Genomic DNA, 21,730 nt, shown 5'->3' on the forward strand with positions numbered 1-21,730 from the left:
GAATTAGTAAATGTGTACTGCGAGGTTAAAATTCTGTTACACTAGATCAGGAGTTTTCAAGAAGAGAAGTGAAAATATACTGCAACATTTTTATTATATATATTTTAATTAATAATATATGTGACAAGGCCTGAGTATTTTATTCTGTATTATTCATACTTTCTGGCAAGTTGGCTATGTGGCATAATTTAATACAATGAGAAAAAAGAGACAGGTATACCCATGCAAACATTTTTCTGTCTCTTAGTACACGATCTAAACCCCTAAAGGCAAGGAGCCTCGTTGTCAATTACCTCTATGTGCAATGTACACATTTTAATAATTATTTATTGTCCTTTGTTATACAGAAATAATAAAAGACTGGCTAGTGAAGCCTATTAGAGACCAGCATGTGAAACCAAAGGGTACTGCTACCTTTTCTTGTGATGTTGTTAAGGATACTCCAAATATTAAATGGTACAAAGGTGATGAGGAGATTCCTCCTGAACCCAATGACAAAACAGAAATTATAAAAGATGGACATCATATGTTTCTCAAAGTTAAGAATTGCACACCAGATGATCTTGGAGAATATACTGTGGAAGTTGAAGGTCGTAGATATCATGCTAAACTGACACTTGGCGGTAAGTGTATTGTTACATTAATACATTTGCCAGTGGTTGCGTGGTAGGAGCATGTCATACACCCCTTTTCGTAATGGGAATAACACAGCCAGACACAGGTTTATGGGTGAAATAAACTTTAATGATTAGAGCAAGTAAAGCAGGGTTAGCATGATAGCAAGGCAAGGATCCGCTTCATTCTGGCTGTCCTTGCTGCAGGAATACTGAGTCAATCAATGAGCAGTTGGGAATTACCCTTGGGATTTGGCCCACATTAGACCCAACTGAGGTGTGAACCCAAAGCACCTGTGGTTCCATTGACCAACCAGTGGGAGGGGTTATGAGCTGGATGAGGTGACACTCCTCCCAAGCTAGGGGCGTGGCCATCATGTACCCTACAATAAGACTCCTTATGGGGGTCCCTCATATTATTGATCCTGCCCAATTCCTTTTCTGCCTAAAGTTGTGACAGAGGTGAATCAAGGCCTAATAATTGCACAGCAAACCACTGAGGGATAGCGAAAAAACCTGCTCAACAGTGGGGCCAGAGTTGTTGGGAGGAAATTTCCTATCTGGCCCCGTCAACCAACAACCCAGTAAACACAGCTCAGTGATGTGCTAAAACAAAGGTGGGTGGGTGGAAAAGCTGGCACAAAGGAAGAGGCCGCCCCTCAGGTGCACTTGAGAGACTGCCCAGGTGGGTGATCCTGCGAGAGTTGGATAGGAGGATGTTATCTCCTCCTTCCCATTGCTGTCTGGTAGTGCACTCCACCCCACAACTGGCATCCTGAGTCAAGGCTTGGCTTTCACCTAATATAGCAAGAATCAACATGGAAGCCTGAAAGACTGGAAATATTTTACTGACTGCACATATGTTACTAATTAAATCATTTCTACATGCCAGAACGTGAAGCTGAGCTGCTTAAGCCTCTTGAAGACGTTACTGTTTATGAAAAAGAAACAGCAAACTTTGACACTGAGATTTCTGAACATGATATCCCTGGTGAATGGAAATTGAAAGGAGAAACACTTAGACCTTCACCTGTAAGAATGAATTTCATGAGTTTAAACATTATAGGTTGTATCCAACATTGCACTAAGAGCTGGTTCACATGGCGATTTAATGTGAGATTGGTGCCGCTTGCATCCCTGTTTAATTTGCAGGGTTTACATGATGTAGCAGGCAACGGGAAGGTATGCCGCTGCTTTTCCTTTTAAATCTGAATTAAATCAACTAGCTGAAAATGCGAAAAATGTGAAAACTCGTCTCTGCTTCCCTGCACTCCTCCCATGTAGGCACTTTGCTCCAATGTTTTTTGCTGGGGAGTGTATTGTCACTTTCAGTTACTTCCCTTTCTCTGCCCACTAAACTCTCCATGAATTCCATTTTATTTCCGGTGGCTCGACAAGCAACTTCCGACTGACTGCTCATAAACTGCTGCAGCCCTCCTCCTTTCTTTTGTAAATTTGTAAATTGCCTTCCTTCACTCCTATCTTTCTGTTGAAAGTTAGCAACCTGTCTATCTAATTACACTGTTCAAACTCTTTCAACCCAAACTCCCTCGGGCTTTGCAAAAGTGAAGCTAAACTACCCCCACAACTTTCCCGCACAGCGCAGCAGATCTGCAGGAAGGAAGGGAAAGTTGGGCTGTGAAGTGTGTGGGGGCAGCGTTGGTGTCTACTTTTCATTGCAGCATCGTTTTAGTCTCTCTGTCTCTCTCTCTCACACACAAAACCTGTCTCTGACTACCTAATTTAAAAAAAGAATAAGGAAGAAAGGGTTTTACTAGGAATGGGGGGGTGTCTAGTCCGTGTCATGTAAATTTCATGCTGAGGCACTTTCCCGGCTTCAGCCTTGAAGCCTGAACAGTAATGAGGATTGCACACCCCTCTCCATTCTGAGTTCCATAGTCTCTTTTTCCAACCACATCATGTGTGTGTGTTATTTAACAGCCCCCTGCATGATGGTCAATAGAACCCCCTCCAATATCATTGTATCACCCAATCACCAATGTGACAGAAGGCGCACGCACACGCACACACACACACATTTCCACTAAAAACTGCATTTCATAAATACTTAATAAAAAAGGGGTTTTTGCTATAAATATGTCAGGAGGAAATGAAACTGACAGAAAAAAGTTTTTTGTGTCAATTACACTCCCACACTCTCCTGGCTTCAGCATGCAATTGACAAGAAACAATGAAACAAAAACCCCTCCCCTTCTCCATTAGCAATACTCTGGAGGGAGTAAACATGTAAATATGGGGGTGGAGTCACAAGGAAATAACAATACTAAATGTGAATGGAAAACAGCAGATTGGAAGGTAGTGTGAATCTTCCAAATCTATCGCAATGCTACATCTTTAATCTGAAGTTCACCTCCTGTGTGAATCAGCCGTAAGTGAACATTCTGTCAGCACAAAAATTTCTGCTTGTGCAAAGGAACATTCTCCTCCTCTCCTCTTTCCACATGCCTCCTACATCTGTTCTAGGGGTTCTGTTATCCCTATGGAGCAGATTTGAGCAGGGTGCAGAATATGCATGGGGGGGAGAGGGGGAAAGTCCCATTGTGCAAGCAGAAATCCTTGCGCTGATGGGACATGTTAATTGAATAGTGTCCATTGTGGATGTTGTTGCTGCTGATGTTATTAAAGACTTGTTAATCGCTTGCTATCCAAAGGTCTCTAAGCAATTTACAACATTGTTAAAAACAAAAATAAATATATCATATCATAAAAAACAAAAATAAAACAACAACAACCCCCATATGCCTCAGGAAACCTTAGAAGCACACTAATAACAGTATCATCTTGGTGTCAATTGAACAATGTTAGTCAGTTGTAGCTCACATAATACTTAAAGCAGGATGTTAAACCACTGGGGTTTATAGTCAGTGTGGTTTTCAAAGAGGCACATTTTCACTATAGAGCTTAAAATGTCAATATCTTCATGCAACATAAACAACTGGTTATAGTTCAGTTTATGTTGTGCTGTCACGTGCATTTTTATTTATGATTCTAAGATATTTGTCCCTACATATGCAAGAAATGTTAGGGTGATTATTACTGAGCTTCAAGCTCAGTACTGAACAGCCTCAAGCTTGTGTAGCTCAGAGGGAATGGAAGAAAGTGGGAATATTTTGCACCTGGGTCACCTTAATTCTATAGTGGAATTTGCTATCACATTTTGAGGACATGATGAGTAGTTGCTTTTAAATCAGTGCAACATGTTGTGATTAGAATTCCCTTTCCTTACAGTGAAATATTTCTCTCTCTTTTTTGCAGACTTGTGAGATCAAAGCTGAAGAAGGAAAACGGTTCTTAACCTTACACAAAGTCAGATTAGACCAAGCTGGAGAAGTTCTCTACCAGGCATTGAATGCAGTTACTTCAGCTATCCTGACAGTGAAAGGTAAGGTGTTTTACTAAAATGTATGTCTCTCTTGCTCAGATATTTCTGCCACTGTGTACTTGAAAAACATTTATTCTCTTTATTTGCAGAAATTGAGCTGGACTTTGTTGTGCCTTTGAAAGATGTGACTGTACCAGAGAAACGGCAGGCAAGGTTTGAATGTGTGCTCACCAAGGAAGCCAATGTAATATGGTCTAAAGGCACTGACATAATCAAAGTTGGAGACAAATTTGACATAATTGCAGATGGAAAGAAACACATTCTGGTCATCAATGATTCTCAGTTTGATGATGAGGGAGAGTACACTGCTGAAGTTGACGGGAAGAAAAGCACAGCTAAACTATTTGTAGAAGGCAAGTTCATTACTGTGAAGAATTACAGTGTAGAAGTTACAAGAAGAATCAATAATCTGAAACTACCACGGGCCATGAGTGGATGGCATTAATTATCTTTTGCCTTATTTCAGGCATCAGGCTGAAATTTATCACCCCGCTCAAAGATCAGACAGTGAAGGAAGGAGAAACAGCTCACTTTGATTTTGAACTTTCTCATGAAGATATGCCAGTGACCTGGTACAAAAATGATAAGAAAATCCACAACAGCAGAACAGTTCTCATATCTGTAGAAGGAAAGAAACACAAGTTGGAAATGAGAGAAGTGACACTTGATGACATCTCTGAAATCAAGGCTCAAGTTAAGACATTGCACACTAAGGCACATCTGAAGGTTTTAGGTAATTTATGTTGTCACATATTGTTACTAGTTTAATCTGCATGTATTTCTCTTTATGTATTTGAGTGTTTCTATTTTTATTTATTAATTCACTCTGATTACTAACTTCTTCAAAAAATGTTAACCACTTCATACCTGACCCATGTCTTATAGAGGCTGATCCATATTTCACGGTGAAATTGCAAGATTATACTGCTGTTGAGAAAGATGATATCATTCTGGAGTGTGAACTTAGCAAAAATGTTCCAGTGACATGGTACAAAGATGGTGAGGAACTTGTAGCTTCCAAGAGAATCTCCATAAAGACTGATGGCACGCGCCGCATATTAAAAATTAAAAAAGCATCAGATGCTGATAAGGGAAATTATGAATGTAACTGTGGAACTGACAAGACAAATGCTGAAGTTAAGACTGAGGGTAAGTGATGCCCTCTTTCAATAGGACCTCTTCAAAACATTGTACACGTACCTGTAAAGGCAAGAAATCTGAGATACATACTGTACATATTTGCTTTCAGCTCGCATGATAAATATAGAGCGTCCTCTATATGGAGTGGAAGTATTTGTTGGTGAAACTGCACGATTTGAGGTTGAAATCTCTGAGCCTGATGTTCATGCAATTTGGAAGTTAAAGGGAGAAACTTTAACAGCTTCACCTGTAAGTCTGTTTCAAAGAATAAATAAGCAAACAAACCATAGTACAAGTTTTGTTTTGTTTTAAAAAACTTTCATACAAAGTTTTGTAAGTGATTAGGACAAAACTGTTATTTCTCCCCCCCCCCAATAAAAATCAGGATTGTGAAATGATTGAAGATGGCAAGAAACATGTCCTGATCCTTTACAACTGCAAATTGGATATGACAGGCGAAGTGTCCTTCCAGGCTGCAAATGCTAAAAGTGCTGCAAATCTGAAAGTGAAAGGTAGGCTCTGGAAGGCATCAAGTCTATACCCATCTTGCAAAGCTTTCTTATTGTCCAACAACAAACACAATCCATACCTGGATCAACTGATAGGCATGCATTTCTAACACTCTTAATTACCTAATTTGATTTCAGAGTTGCCTCTCATCTTTATAACTCCACTCAGTGATGTTAAAGTCTTTGAGAAAGATGAAGCAAAGTTTGAATGTGAAGTATCAAGGGAACCGAAGACTTTCCGTTGGTTGAAAGGAACCCAAGAGATCACAGGAGATGAGAGATTTGAAATCATACCAGAAGGCACAAAGCATGCACTTGTCATTAAGACTGTGGCTTTTGAGGATGAAGCTAAATATATGTTTGAGGCAGAAGATAAACGAACAAGTGCAAAACTTATCATTGAAGGTTTGTTTGCACCACTGGTTCTCCTGCTTGTATGTTTGGTTTTCATATTTTTATCATTTGATTCATCGCAGTTTGACTTTAATGAGATACTTCTATGGTTTAGGCATTCGCCTTGAATTCATTACACCTCTCAAGGATGTAACCGCAAAGGAGCGGGAGACTGCAGAATTCACTGTTGAGCTGTCCCATGACAATATCCCTGTCATCTGGTATAAGAATGACCAACGGCTCCATACCAGCAAGGTTGTTTCAATGAAGGACGATGGCAAATTCCATACACTCACTTTTAAAGATCTCAGTATTGATGACACATCTCAGATCAAAGTAGAAGCTATGGGCAAATCGTGTGAAGCTAAACTTACTGTTCTTGGTATGTGTGACCTGACTTAGATTTACATTATGGATCTTCTTAGATACAGTCTCTTCCAGAAGCATAAGCATATCACTGTGCATAGAAGCACTATCTTTCCCATTCCTCAGAGCAGTTCTTGAAATCTTCTGAGGAGGTCTCATTCTAATGGAACGGCTAGATTTGCCTCCACATGGATTAGGGGGGCGTCTGTCCTTTTCCATAAAGCTTTTGAGGATTGACTGCCACTAGTTGTGCTCTGTTATATTGCTGCTACTCTATTGATGATCCTTTTGTTATTTGTTATTTGTTTTGGGTTGTTTATTGTTTCATTGTAGATGGTTTTTTGAAATTATATCAATTTCTAAAACATATCCATAGGCTAGCTGTTTCTTTCTGGGTGGGCACAATTCAAAATACTAGTACTTATAAATACTTAAATGGTCAGGGACCAGGGTATCTAAAGGAGCATCTTTTTCTCATACAAGTTTGCCGATCAGTTAAGAATAGTTCAGTGGTAGACCATATGCATTGCGCACAAAAGGTTCCAGTTCGATCCCTGTCATCTCCAGGCAGGATTGAGAAGACCCATTGCCAGTCTTTGCAGACAGTATTATGTTAGATGGAACTTATCATCTAACTGGGAACAAGGCAGCTTCCTATGTTTTTATCTGTTGTGATCTTTTTCCAAACTCCCCTCCTTGTTGTTGTCATTGAGGCATCAGTTTACGACTGTCCTATTTTCCTGAGTTTTATCAGCAATAGCTTTTCTGTCTCCATATGGTTCTGCTGATATTTTATTTTGTCCTGGTACTGTATTTTTGTTTTAGCCTTGTTTTATTGAAGTATTATCCCTTTCATGAATTTTTGGATATTGTAGTGTCTCCATTTGTTTCACATTTGTTGAAAGCCGCCTTGCGGATCCAAATCTCCAGAAGGCGGGGTATAAATCTCTTAAATGACCGAAATAATAAATAAATGGTTTGTGGAGCACCATAGAAATGCCTTTCTTTCCAGTCTATGTTAAGACAGTTTTTTAAAAGCAAAATCAATAACTTTTACCTAATAACAATTATTTACTCTGTTAAAATTGCTAATTTTGCTTTTAGAAAGCTTCCTCTAATGTATGAAACCAAAAAGCACTCCTACTTGAAAGGAGAGCTGTATAAGTGGCTACAATTTTGAACTTATGAATAATACGTAGAATGTCACAAATTCATCTTGACTTGCAGAGGGAGATCCTTATTTTACTGGGAAGCTTCAAGATTACACTGCTGTGGAAAAAGATGAAGTGATTTTACAATGTGAAATTAGCAAAGCAAATGCTCCAGTAAAATGGTTTAAAGATGGACAAGAAATAACTCCATCTAAGAATGTTATTATCAAGGCAGATGGCAAAAAGAGAATGCTTATCCTCAAGAAAGCCTTGAAGAAAGACATTGGTCAATACACCTGTGATTGTGGCACTGACCAGACTTCTGCTAAGCTCAACATTGAAGGCAAGTTCATCTTATTGATGCATTTTTACATTCTATTGTAAGCCGGCCTGAAGATCATTCATTCAAAGGGCATGATATATTCTTTACAACTAACTAACTAAATAAAATCTTCTCAATTCTTCTGTTGTAATACACTGCTCATCAATTTTGTATTAAAAGTTAATAACATGGAGTGCCTTTTTTTCTTTACAGACCGTGATATTTTGATTGTACGTCCTTTATATAGTGTGGAAATATTTGAGACAGAAACTGCCCGTTTTGAAACAGAAATCTCTGAGGAAGATATTCATGCCAACTGGAAATTGAAAGGGGAGCCCTTGACACAGTCACCTGTAAGCAGTACTTTTAAATATGTTCCCACTTCTAAATATGGCTCATGATTGTTTGTTATGTTCAGAATGATAGCTTGTGACCACTTCCAATTTCATAGAGTGGTAGATTGTAACAGGATCTTTGAACCCAAGCCCCTGATTTTATGCAAGACTATTACTTTTCTTTAAAAGTCCTGTATTTAATTTTCACTGTTCAGCTTTCTGAGGAATGGAAATGAAAATATAACCATGCATCAGTTTAATAGAAAATTATTTTAAAATATATTCAAGATGGCACTTGATTACTTGGAGCAACATACAGCATCATGCAAGTAGACTTCCTCTTCCTCTCCACCCACTGCAGCCCAGACACCCCCCTCTCGCAATCTGCTTCAAAGGATACCCCAACCCTCCAGAGCAGATTTCGAGCCACACAGGGGACTGCAGAGGGAACGAAGAATCTGTTCTGCCAACAGTATCAATTCTGCTGAGGAATTGACACAGTTAGATTTCACCCTTGGAGTTTTAGATTTGGAAACTGTTAGGTACTGGCATTATGGAGCAGAGATACTATATATATGATAGTCTTGCTTCCATGTAAAGAAATGTAATGTTTCAAATTCAAGCACTTGATGTTCCTTTTGTGATAGTATTCAGATATGTAAAAACAAAGGAACAAAAAATGGGATTGAATTGATCTTTGTTACTGATCATGGGAATAATATAATAGCAAATAATTGGAAATAAAAAGAATTACCTTTGATTCAATAATGCACTAATAAATCCTGCTAGGTTTATTTTTTTTTAAATTAACATATTACATAATTGAAAATTGCTGAAGATTACTTTTTGTAATAAAACAATTGTAAATAACATACAAGCAATATTTGATAAAAATGTGTTGGAATTGTTATAGCAATGAATGACTTTGGGAGTTTATAACAGCAATCAATTAGTTCATTGTAGCCATATAGGATTTTTTTAAAAAATGTTTCCATATAAACAACTTAGAAAATAAATATGCATGTTTAGCATATTAGCATCACCTCTGCTGACAATCCACATTGATAAGCAATTTTTGGCCTGGTCAATATGTTATTTTAGGCCTATGGGTCAAAGTCTGAATAAAATGCAGTGGGTTATATCTAGTGTTTGTGTGAGATGGAAGAGTTGTGCACGGCGTCCTGCCCAATTCCCCCCCCTCTTTAATCAACACAGCCCTTTCTATTCATGGCCTCTGACCTTCCAGAAAGGCTTTTCTGGGGTCTCCAGTTGGGAGGGCAAAGACAGGTTGCACAAGCTTCCTTCTGCTCACACAACCATTGGATACAAACCAGTGGAATAAAGATATTGCAAAGGTATGTGCTTTTTCTGCTGGAGAATGTCCTGTTTTGATAGTCATACTCCCAGCATATTGTGAAACATGGTTACAAAACATCTGCAACCAGGGCAATCCTTTGTTCCCAAAGGAAATCAAAAAGGGGAAATGAATTGCTGTATCATATTGAATACCTAAATATTGGGAATATGAATTCTTATAAAGCAAGTGAACTGTGTTAAAAATTAGCACTGACTGTACATTCTTTTGCATTTGTTAATCTTGGAAGGACTGTGAGATTAAGGAGGAAGGCAAAAGGCATTGTGTTGTACTCTACAATGTCCACCTCAACCAGGCTGGTGGTATAGACTTCCAAGCGGCCAATGCCAAATCAAGTGCTCACCTTCGAGTAAAACGTAAGTGTCTTACAAGTCTACCTATAAGACCACATGTATTTTACATCAATAACTGAGCTAAACTGAAGCAAGTAGGTGTCATAATGTAATTGGGATAGTGAATGAGGAGGGGAGGCAGATCAGCTTGGGGTGGGGAATGGTTATCTGATTATATTGATGTGATTGTGCCACTTATCTCTGTTCTATAAAAGGTTTTATAAGTTAGTTTGATACTTTTAATTTAATTTGGGTTTTTTCTTGTTAGGTCATGAAATAAAGTTACTGCATTATATAAAGATTTTCAATTAGTTAATTAGGCAGGTTCTTAGACTATTAGAATCCCCCCCATTCCAGGATGATTCGCAGGTAGCATAATTAGTTGTTATGAAATGTAAGATATTTTGAGTGAACTCTTTTCTGTGCTTGTCATTTTGGGTTTAAGATTTGAGATGTAACGCTATGCTGATATATGTGAAAAGTGCCAGTAGAGTGATGGGCAGGAACACCCAACACAGTTGGTGACCACTTGTCTCTCTGTCCAATCATAGGCCTTGCTATTTTGGAAGGCACATGCCTTATCTAGAAAGAGGCATGCAGGGCTTGGCAAGGAGACAGATGCAATGTAGCTTTCTTGCTGATCTTTTCTTTTAAAATGGACTCTGTGAATAGGGAATTTCCAGTGACCAACTGAACCCCTTGAGAACCCCAAGGGCTCTGATCTTGCCATGGGATTTAAATAACCTCAGTGCAATCATACTCCCTCTCTCCCTCTTGGGGAAAGGCACTAAAGCAGTTAGTAAAGGGTGGAAGTGGCTAATCTGAAGATGATTTCTTCTTTCCGTCAAGCACGTGTAATTGGCCTACTGAGGCCTCTGAAGGATGTAACGGTGACTGCTGGTGAAACGGCAACCTTTGAATGTGAGCTCTCCTATGAGGGAATTGTAGTGGAATGGTTCCTGAAAGGACAGAAATTGGAGCCCAGTGATAAGGTACAGAGGACATTCTTTCCGCATCTGCCCCTCTTTCTTTCCTTCTTTCTCTTCTCCCCTCCTCCTTTTCTGAAACGGGCTGCAGTCCTATACACACTTACCTGGGAGTAAGCTCCATTGAGCTCAATTGGGCTTGCTTCTCAGTAGACATCATAGGATTGCACTGTAAGGGGCTATACTAAAGTATAATTTGAAAAACCAATTCTTAATTTCAAAAACGTTGCTGATATATAGTGGAAGATAAAAAGTCTCTAAGTGATCAGTGAAAAGGCTGTATCACTGCTAACATAGAGGGATATGTAATACTCTGGTGTCTGTAATGAAGTTTATGATCATCTGCATTTCCTGATTTTTCTTCTTCTCTGAATGTAGGACTGGATATATATATCTGCATATAAGGGGATTACAGAGATTGAAATTCCATTTCAGGCATTTGAACAAGCTTCCAGATAACTTTCTGGACAGAATTGCCCGCTGAGCATTTCTCGCCTGCTATTTTTAACTCTTCATTAAGTGTGCTGTTAGCACTGAGATGTGAACAGCCTGGAATGCAGTTCTTTTAATATTTAAAATGTTTTAGCATCAAGCCGTATATTAGAAGTAACAATATGCAGATGTTGCATTCAGTGAAATATTATTTTGATGCATGCATTGTAGATCCTCTGTTTTTAAGTCATTGCAGTGTCTGTTAATAATAGGCTTATGTAGAGGAAGTTTTCAATGGAAAATAGAAATCTGCATGATAAAATAGAGGTCTAGGTGAAAGTTTTGAATTTACCATAGCCATTTTAGCCTAATCAACCATTACTTTATTCTCATATCATATATTAAATTAAAACTACTGTGGTGTGATATGAACCAAATGAAAGGATTAATATTTACTGTTTCTCTGAAAAGTATTTTAATTGTATTAAAGTGTTATTGTTAGATGCAGTCAATCATCAGAATTATTTTTCCATTTATATTAATAATTAACAAGATTTTATAAGTTGCTTCTGATGTTAACCCACGTACATCAATTTAAAGGGGTCTATGATAATACAAAGAATGAAGTTTAGAGCACTCCTACCCGAATCCAGCCAGATACTGACATCTTCCCAGCTGGATGGGAGCTATGGTACAAAACATCCTATGTAGGTAGTTCCCCTTTTGATTGAGTTGAATTATGCAGCACCATTTGAAAAAGATTACAATTCCACCAGTCAGCTATTTGCCAAGGGGAGCAGGAGTTGGATTCAGTTCACTGCTCTTCTTTCCCAGAACTGTCCCCAACAAACAGCTCACAAAACTCTGGGAACTTTTAGGGCATGGCTGCTGATGCCATATGAAGAGCTGCAATTGAAATAGGAAATCAGAGAGGCTGCTTCCAATGCATGCACAGAAGTGCATGTGTGTATGAATAGGAGTCTTTGTATTTGTCTTTGTATCCCAGCCTATATAGATAGAAATATGCTAACACAAATATTTAATATAAGGTTGCAATGTGTTTAATTACCAATCTATTCTCTGTAATTTTTAAGATTGTACCCCGTGCAGAAGGTAGAGTTCACACCCTTGTTCTCAGAGATGTGAAGCTAACTGATGCTGGAGAAGTCAAGCTGACTGCAAAGGATTTCAAAACTCAAGCAAATCTTTTTGTAAAAGGTAAGCTGCCTAGAATAACAATGTATTCCTTTAGTGGTACGCTACTGGCTACCGATCTGGACCAGGCAAAGAGCATGGCTGAACCGTTTCTGCAGTACTTTTTGCACTTAAAATACTGAACACAATTCTGGCCATATTTCAATCTTTTTAAAAGATCAAATTGATAGCCAGCTTATCAATCTCTTGAAAGGAAATATATTAGACCTATAGCACATATGATTTATGGGTTTTCCCCCCTTCAGAACCACCTGTTGAGTTTACTAAACCTCTTGAGGACCAGACTGTAGAGGAAGAAGCCACTGCAATACTGGAGTGTGAAATATCCAGAGAAAATGCACCAGTGAAATGGTTCAAGAATGGCCAGGAAATTCACAAAACAAAGAAATATGATATCATTGCTGATGGCAGAGTCAGAAGACTTATCATTCATGGCTGCACACTGGATGATGCTAAAACGTACACATGCGATGCTAAAGATTTCAAGACCTCTTGTTTCTTGAATGTTGAACGTAAGTTTACTTGTAATTTCCTTACAATGAACAAGATGTTTGTATGATTCCCAAAAGGTAGGCATGTCAAGAGGCATGCACAGTCAAGGCATGACTGTGGGAGGGTCAGTCTGATAACGCCATGAAAGACAACATCTGGCTAAGTAGGTGGGGCTTTTTCTTTCATTCAAAAAAGTGGAACCACTACTTTAATTGTCATGGTTTTTCTTATCAGTGAATCTCAATGAAAAATAATGACCTAAGTTTTAAGTTTATAATATACAGTTATGATAATCTTCAAACTTGAAATATATTTTTCTCTTATAGCACCTCATATCGAGTTTACAAAGCCCCTTACTGATATTGAAGTTAAGGAAAAAGAAGTTGCTCGGTTTGAATGTGAAATTTCCCGACCGAATGTTAAGGTCTGTAATGTTTGTCTCTCTAATATTTGGCCTTTTCAATCGGTTTTGTATAGAACTTTACAGTATTATTCTAGCTATCAGAAGTCTCATCTTCTATTTCTCTTAGAGTAATGTTCTTGCCAGTGTGGTAGTGCAAAACATTTTAAAGGTGGAAATTGTGTCTCCTAATAGCTCAAACCAAAATATGACCTGGGTAGGGTACACTGTCATGTCCCACTTTCAACAGATCCTTACTATACACTTGGAGTTGTGAATATGGTGTCAGTGGAGTGTGACGGCATCTTTGAGGACTTGAGCCTCTGAGCACTGTCTCCACTCACTGCTCCTCATCATGAGTTGGCAACTGAGTTAACCTTCCTCCTCCCCTTGGAAAGTACACAGAGCTGAAGGAGAAAGTTGGAAGAGTGACTCCTTCCCATTTCCTCTTTCAGCCCTATGTGCTTTTTAAGGCTCATGTTGGCCCCTGAACAGCTTAACTGAAAGTGGAGTGATTAAGAGAAAAGGAGGAAAGGGGGGCACATTGGGAGGTGGGGAGGGAAATGGAGTGGCCAGAGTGGAGAAAGTGGAACGCCACAGGAGTCGGGGAGAGAGCAAGAGAGAATGGAGTGCCAGAGAGAGAAGGCATACAAACACAAACATGTTGGATCCAATAAAATTGGTGTGAGAGCCCTCTTCAAAACTCCAAATGAGTAAACCCAAGTGCACTTCCCTAGTTTTGCTGTCCCATCCCACCTGCCTTCTGCAGCCCCAACCCGGCTACTCATAGAGCATAAAGTGACTATCCAAAGGAACAGTAACTTCAAGGTTTAGAGTGTGTCCCAATGTGTCTGTAGCTGCATGAGCAGTACCAGATAGGTTCTTGTACTGTTTTACCTTTCATTCTCCGTGCATTCAGGAGATTCAAGCAGTAGGGTACTCAAAAGAATAAACTTTTATTTTTAAACCCAAGACCATTCACATGCAAACATCCATAACTGGATCACAGGCATAAATGGCACATTGTTTAAATCTTTAATCTTTCCCTGAAGTCTCTCTTATTGACTCTTACTTAACTTTAGTCCTTTACTAACAACTCAGAACATCTTTTTCCCTAACCTTTTCCCTTTCCAACCTCCAGCCCCTCATCAGCTCCCACTCCCCAGCTATACACCCACTGCCCTGTAACTAACCCCAACTGAAGCTTTTAACTGACTAAACCAGCCTTTCCCAACTAGTGAGCCACCAGATGTTGTTGGACCACAATTCCCATCTTTCCTGACCATTGGCAATGCTGGCGGAGGCTGATGGGAGTTGTGGTCCAACAACATCTGGTGGCCCACTAGTTGGGAAAGGCTGGACTAAACAATTGTTTTTTCCACCATCCCTTCTCAACATTCCAACTTTATGATTGGCTGAAGGCAGACATGGGTGCTTTCCAGCCTGTTCATCACAATGGAGAGTCTCTTGAAATCTTATACATTGTTTTCACACACTGCCAACCACCTTTCAATTGCAGATCACATCTGTCTTCATTGACTGAACCATAACATCATGGAACCATTGCTTTCCAGTTCTGCCATGGCACAAAAAACATGAATCTGAGGCATGGGTCCTTATGATATTTTTTTACAAGAGAGCTCCTCCAAACTAACATCCAATAATAGGTCACCTCAGTGTACACAGTTGTGTTCTGTGATTTGTTGGTGGCTTGGTTGTCATTCTGTGTAAAAAATATGAAAATCTATGTCTTGGATCAGTGTTTTTGTGATGCTGACAAGCAGCAGATCTGTGGTTTTTACTGTGAAAGCTACCCCTCTAGTTAAGTTTTAATATGAATGGGGGGGGAGGTTTGAGTAAAAGCATGCACATTCAAGAAGATCTGTTTCAATTCTCCTGGATCCAACTTAGACACAAGAAAAGCAGTGTGTGTGTGCCTGCATGCACATAGGCTTTCTCTTTGTAATTAATGCACAGATTAAATATTCATATAACTCTATATATTTTACTTTGGTTATAGAACATATGTTATTAATGGAATTGTAAGTTTTCTACACAGAAGTCTAGGCCATGGTGGTGTTTATAATTTTTTAATGCAATGACTTGGATCCAGAGAAGTGTTTCCATTCATTCACATCAGCTTTTCAGCCTCTTTGGGCTGTAGCTCCCCATATCTCATAGAAATCCCCTGAAGGTCAAGAGCTCTCTGGGGCAGGAACCCATCAGATCCCCAATGGGTTGCCACTTGACAGCAAAGTCTCTCTCTCTCTCTCTCTCTCTCTCTCTCTCTCTCTCTCACTCACTCACTCACTCACTCACTCACACACACACACACACACACACACACACACCATGCATTTGGAAGTACTTTGTATGCAGAGACTCAGATCTTTCTGGATCCAACCCAATAGTCCCAATCAAAATGTGCATGCACATAGCATCTCGAGTTGTGCACAAGGGATTCTACTAGAAAGGCAGCAATAATGCTACTCAGCTGTTCAGAGAAATGTTTGCCACCACACCAAAGAAGACTCGGGATACAGACGTGGTATAATGTTATATTTATTAAAATATAACAAATATTAAGCCAAAATCCAATTCAATCAAATTAATCCAATTTAACTCCTTTGGGCAGGTGAGGTGCAGACTACCTAGTAGGGAATACTCCCTCAATCTTAAAATAGGTCAGTCACCTTGGACTGTAACTCCCCACCAAGGATGTGGGAAAAGTCATCCCTCCTTGCTATTGGAGTCAGGTATGTGGTTCCAATTTCCACATCCTGGCCCCACCGTACAGGCGTTCACCATGATGTGCAAGCCAGTCCCACTAGGACACTCCCCGAGATCTGCACCAGACATTAAGCACTGATGGTTCCCTAGGGAGAGCCCTTTCCCCAAATGCCTCAGCCTCCTTACTTTTCCCCCAAATACCTCACCTGCCAGAATTCCACGCCAACCAAAGTAGAACAACCCGAACCGCTCCCAGAAAGCCAATCACATCAAACCAAGCAGTATGGAGTAGGCGAAACCAAGGGGATTCTGAAATCAAGATCCCCCCCAAAAAATTCCAACTCAGCCCCGTTGGCGACTAGCAAAGCCCATACTGAAAAGGGAGGGAGGGAGGGTGGCGCAAGGCAAAAAAAGGCAGGTCTTCCAGGGAGGAGCGGTGTTATATACCCGCTGATCCCTGCCTCATAATTGGCCCTAAAATTACCACCTGACCACCTTTGCTTTCTTAGCGAACCTTCCCGAGCCTTCTATTAATTAGGTGGTGGAAAACACGCCCCCTCAAAGCGGGAACGCCATTGTGTGTGTTATGGGCCTTCAAGTTGATTATGATTTACGGCAACCCTATAAATCAGTGACCTCCAATAGCATTTGTTATAAACCACCCTGTTCAGATCTTGTAAGTTGAGGTCTGTGCCTTCCTTTATGGAATCAATCCATCTCTTGTTTGGTCTTCCTCTTTTTCTACTCCCTGCTGTTTTTCCCAGCATTATTGTCTTTTCTGGTGAATCAGGTCTTCTCGTTATGTGTCCAAAGTATGATAAGCTCAGTTTCATCATTTTAGCTTCTAGTGACAGTTCTGGTTTAATTTGTTCTGACACCCAATTATTTGTCTTTTTCGTGGTCCATGGTTTCCGCAAAGCTCTCCTCCAATACCACATTTCAAATGAGTTGATTTTTCTCTTACCCACTTTTTTCACTGTCCAACTTTCACATCCATACATAGAGATCGGGAATACCATGGTCTGAATGATCCTGACTTTGGTGTTCAATGATACATCTTTGCATCTGAGGATCTTTTCTAGTTCTCTCATAGCTACCCTCCCGAGTCCTAGCCGCCTTCTGATTTCTTGACTATTGTCTCCATTTTGGTTAATGACTGTGCTAAGGTATTGATAATCCTTGACAAGTTCAATGTCATTGTCGACTTTAAAGTTACATAAATCTTCTGTTGTCATTACTTTGGTCTTTTTGACGGTCAACTGTAGTCCTGCTTTTCTGCTTTCCTCTTTAACTTTCATCAGCATTCGTTTCAAATCATTACTGGTTTCTGCTAGTAGTATGGTATTGTCTGAATATGTTAAATTATTGATATTTCTTCCTCCAATTTTCATACCTCCATTTTGGTCCAATCCCGCTTTCCATGTGAGACAAATGTGTAGAGAACTAAATACTGCTCCCTCTCCCCTTCTCAATAGGTGATTAGTACTATTGCCAGTTTTCTAATTGATCTCCATGTGTACAACTGCTGTATCAGAGGGAGGAACAATGCACACATCTTTTGTATTAGCATTTCCTCATACCATGAGGGATACACACAATTTATGCTTTCACAAGTGTGCCACCCCTAACTAGACTGAGTTGATTGTTGGGTTTATGAAACAAAATTTCAATAAAATGTGCATACCACAATGCTTTTACAGTTTATCTTGCTTATAGTGAATGTAACTATGTTCACTGTGGAATATTAGTTTATGATTTGGCTTAAAATATCATTCAGATATGCTGTAGTCTAGTACAATCAGTATATGTGTATTTCAGTTTCTGTTATTGCTTAAATTAATATTACTATATCTTTTTTAAAAATTCTACTCAACTTGATTGTTATCAATATTTTAATTATAGGCACGGTGGTTTAGGGACGGTGTTGAAATCAAAAAAGGCAAGAAGTTTGATATCATTGCTAAAGGTGCCCAGAGAATCCTTGTAATCAACAAATGTCTACTTGATGATGAAGCAGAATATTCATGTGAAGCAAAAGCAGCCCGAACCTCTGGCATGCTCACAGTGATAGGTAAAACTAAATCAAGTTTTTTGCATTTATGTAAAGAAGCAATGACTTGATCAATGTTTTAATCAAATACAACTATGGTTCTTTTTCAGAGGAGGAAGCTGTCTTTACCAAAAATCTTCCCAATGTGGAAGCAAATGAAACAGACACTGTCAAATTGATTTGTGAAGTTTCCAAGCCTGATGCAGAAGTAACTTGGTTCAAAGGTGACAAGGAGTTGCCTGATGGTGGTAGATATGAACATATTGTTGATGGTCGAAAGAGAATTTTGGTCATCCACAATGCTCAACTTGATGATGAAGGACCATACAGCTGCAAGCTTCCAAGCACTCAAACAACTGGCAAGCTCAAAGTTCATGGTAAGAAAATTACTTTGGTATTTATTACAAACTGCCAGATGATGTGTGTGCAGCTGAGTTGGTAGTGAAGTTTTCAGTTTGGATTTTTGACTGAAAATGCATGGATATGACATCTCTGCCAGGACATTGACATGTCAAGTCAGTCCAGGACATCTTTTGCTGAGTAAAAATATTTTCGGTTTTCAATTAGATAGAGCAATCTACTCTCCTCTTGTCAAAAACTAAAACCAATATGCCCAACATCTTTTTCAGAACTCGCAGCAGAATTTATAACCAGACCACAAAACGTTGAAGTACTTGAAGGAGAAAAGGCAGAATTTGTTTGCTCAGTATCCAAAGATGGTTTTGAAGTACAGTGGCTAAGGGATGATACTATTCTTGAAGCTGGTGATAAGTATGACTTAATTTCTGATGGCAAAAAGAGAGTTCTGGTCATTAAAGAGTCTGTCCTGGATGATGAGGGAAGTTATGCTGTCATGGTCAGTGGAGCCAAAGCAACAGCACGCTTGAAAGTGATCGGTAGGCTTTATGGTTTTTCTCATACATTTGTGGGCATGCTTTTATTCCCATTGTGAGGATGTAATTCACAAACACCAAAAAAAACCTAATACACACACTTAAATTACAGAAAAACTCAGGATTGTTATTCCGCTGAAGGACCAAGAGGTTAAAGAGGGACAAGAGCTCATCTTTAACTGTGAAGTTAATACAGAAGGGGCCAAAGCTAAGTGGTACAAAGATGATGAACCAATATTCGATAGTGTAAAATACATCGTGGTCCATAAGGATTTAGTTTACACTTTAAGAATCAGAGATGCCCATTTGAATGACCAAGCAACCTACACTGTAACACTGGCAAACAAAAGGGGAGAACATGTGAAGTCCTCTGCTGCTTTAACTGTACTTGGTAAGTACATTCTTGTTCTAAGAGACACAGGCTTTCACTTGTGCCAAATTAAAGTTTGGATAAAGATACAAGTTAACACTTTTTTTTTTAAAAAAAACACCTCTCTTAAACAGAGGAAGATCTCAGAATTATTGAGCCTCTTCAAGACATTGAAACCATGGAGAAAAAGTCTGTCACATTCTGGTGCAAAGTTAATCGCCTCAACGTAACCCTCCAGTGGACAAAGAATGGCGAAGAAGTCACCTTTGACCGCCGCATTTTGTACAAAGTGGATAAATACAAACATTCACTTATCATTAAAAATTGTGGATTCATAGATGAAGGGGAGTATACTGTCACTGCTGGCCAAGACAAGTCAGTTGCAGAGCTTATTATCACAGAGGCACCAACTGATTTCATTGAGCACTTACAGGACCAGACTGTCACTGAATTTGATGATGCAGTCTTTACTTGCCAGCTTTCCAAAGAGAAAGCAAGTGTGAAGTGGTATAGAAATGGACGAGAAATAAAAGAGGGCCCAAAGTAGGTGCTATTTCTCTTAACTTGTTGCTGATATACTACGGTTGCTGTATTGACTCTTGTCTCTAAATTTAATGTATAAACCCTTTTTTATATCTGCAATAAAGGTATCAGTTTGAAAAGGATGGAAATTTGCACAGACTAATTATAAAAGACTGCAGATTAGAAGATGAATGTGAGTATTCCTGTGGAGTAGATGACAGGAGATCCAGAGCAAGGCTTTTTGTGGAGGGTATGTTTACAATTGTATCTTTCTCTTCAATTTTCAGTAAATTGTTTTGTAAAGAATTGTCCATTTAATATAAATTTCTTGATATTTCTAATAGAAATTCCTGTGGAGATTATCCGGCCACCACAAGATATTTATGAAGCTCCTGGCTCTGATGTGATTTTCTATGCTGAATTGAATAAAGACAATGTGGAGGTCAAATGGTTGAGAAATAACATGATTATAGTCCAGGGAGATAAACACCAAATGATGAGTGAAGGAAAGGTCCATAGGCTGCAAGTCTGTGAAATAAGGCCCCGTGACCAAGGAGAATATCGATTTATTGCCAAAGATAAAGAAGCTAGAGCTAAGCTAGAATTGGCAGGTAAGCCACTGAAGTTTATTTAAAAAATAAGATAAAATAATATTTACAGCAGTAATGTGAAATTTTCAGTAATTTTGAATACTTTATTACAATTCTAATAGTAATAAACATTGGTCACACAAGAAAAGGCATACAACATTTTAGTGGCCCTATGCAATTCCATTCGTTTATATATATCAAAGCAGGAGAATTGTCCTGTTTTCCTGTCTTCCTTTCCATTTCTAACCTCCACATTTCAAATGTGGAGGCACTGTTAGTCATTTTGAACATAAACGTGCATGAATCGTAACATTGCCATTGAGAGCCTGCAAGCAGCATATGTTTTTTGTAGCTTTTATGATAGAGCTTTGTGCTGTGGCTTCTGTATTTTTGGAAGTCGGCTTTACCCAGTAAAGATTATCTATATATGTTGGAGAAAGCACTGGGACCCCCAGTGACCTGAGTGGCACAAGATGGTATATATACAACACCGCTATCGGTTATAATTTTGGTACTCCGTTCACACCAACGTTGTTTAAAAATCACAAATAGCTCACTGTGGTTTTTCCTGTATCAGATTTTCTGTAACATGTTTGGAAAATGCACCCTCTTTTATCATTATTTTTCTAGCTGCTCCAAGAATAAAGACAGGTGATCAGAACCTTGTGGTAGATGTTGGACAGCCATTGACTATGACTGTTCCATATGATGCCTACCCACGAGCAGAAGCTGAATGGTTTAAGGAAGACGAAGCCTTGCCCACTCTTACAGTCGATACAACACCTGACAGTACCACCTTCAAAATTCATGAAGCAAAGACATCACACAGAGGAAGTTACAAAATTATACTTAAAAATAAACATGGCCAAGCTGAAGCACACATCAATGTTCAAGTTATTGGTAAGTTTGTCATTTCTTGTGCCCTGGCCTTTAGCTGATATATTTTTTTCCAATGAAAGCATTGTGTAATCATGTAGAAAGGAAAAGCACTGGTATATAATAATGAGAGAACTAGAAAATAAGGAGACTACAGCTATACACCTTATTGAGCTATTACTGTTATATGAGACTCAAAGCATTTCCAAAATTCTTTAAGTAAACAATATTTAT

General features: G+C 39.0%; 1 protein-coding gene across 23 annotated transcripts in view; it reads left to right on the forward strand.

Moving 5' to 3' along the window:
• TTN (titin) overlaps nt 1-21,730 on the forward strand; it is a 359,167-nt gene that overhangs the window by 232,427 nt on the left and 105,010 nt on the right. For all 23 annotated transcript variants that reach the window (XM_061608344.1, XM_061608325.1, XM_061608332.1 and 20 more), the window contains 25 exons: nt 348-623; nt 1,507-1,646; nt 3,891-4,017; nt 4,107-4,370; nt 4,484-4,750; nt 4,903-5,166; nt 5,267-5,406; nt 5,543-5,669; nt 5,805-6,071; nt 6,175-6,441; nt 7,653-7,919; nt 8,112-8,251; nt 9,838-9,964; nt 10,790-10,932; nt 12,453-12,576; nt 12,819-13,085; nt 13,392-13,489; nt 18,098-18,266; nt 18,356-18,622; nt 18,875-19,141; nt 19,251-19,529; nt 19,643-20,051; nt 20,156-20,280; nt 20,375-20,641; nt 21,251-21,520. In XM_061608344.1, coding sequence (XP_061464328.1) covers nt 348-623; nt 1,507-1,646; nt 3,891-4,017; nt 4,107-4,370; nt 4,484-4,750; nt 4,903-5,166; nt 5,267-5,406; nt 5,543-5,669; nt 5,805-6,071; nt 6,175-6,441; nt 7,653-7,919; nt 8,112-8,251; nt 9,838-9,964; nt 10,790-10,932; nt 12,453-12,576; nt 12,819-13,085; nt 13,392-13,489; nt 18,098-18,266; nt 18,356-18,622; nt 18,875-19,141; nt 19,251-19,529; nt 19,643-20,051; nt 20,156-20,280; nt 20,375-20,641; nt 21,251-21,520 — 5,358 coding nt within the window. The remainder of the gene's footprint in view (nt 1-347; nt 624-1,506; nt 1,647-3,890; nt 4,018-4,106; nt 4,371-4,483; nt 4,751-4,902; nt 5,167-5,266; nt 5,407-5,542; nt 5,670-5,804; nt 6,072-6,174; nt 6,442-7,652; nt 7,920-8,111; nt 8,252-9,837; nt 9,965-10,789; nt 10,933-12,452; nt 12,577-12,818; nt 13,086-13,391; nt 13,490-18,097; nt 18,267-18,355; nt 18,623-18,874; nt 19,142-19,250; nt 19,530-19,642; nt 20,052-20,155; nt 20,281-20,374; nt 20,642-21,250; nt 21,521-21,730) is intronic.

Source organism: Rhineura floridana, chromosome 2, assembly GCF_030035675.1.
Source record: "Rhineura floridana isolate rRhiFlo1 chromosome 2, rRhiFlo1.hap2, whole genome shotgun sequence".
Classification (NCBI taxonomy): Eukaryota; Metazoa; Chordata; class Lepidosauria; order Squamata; family Rhineuridae; genus Rhineura; species Rhineura floridana.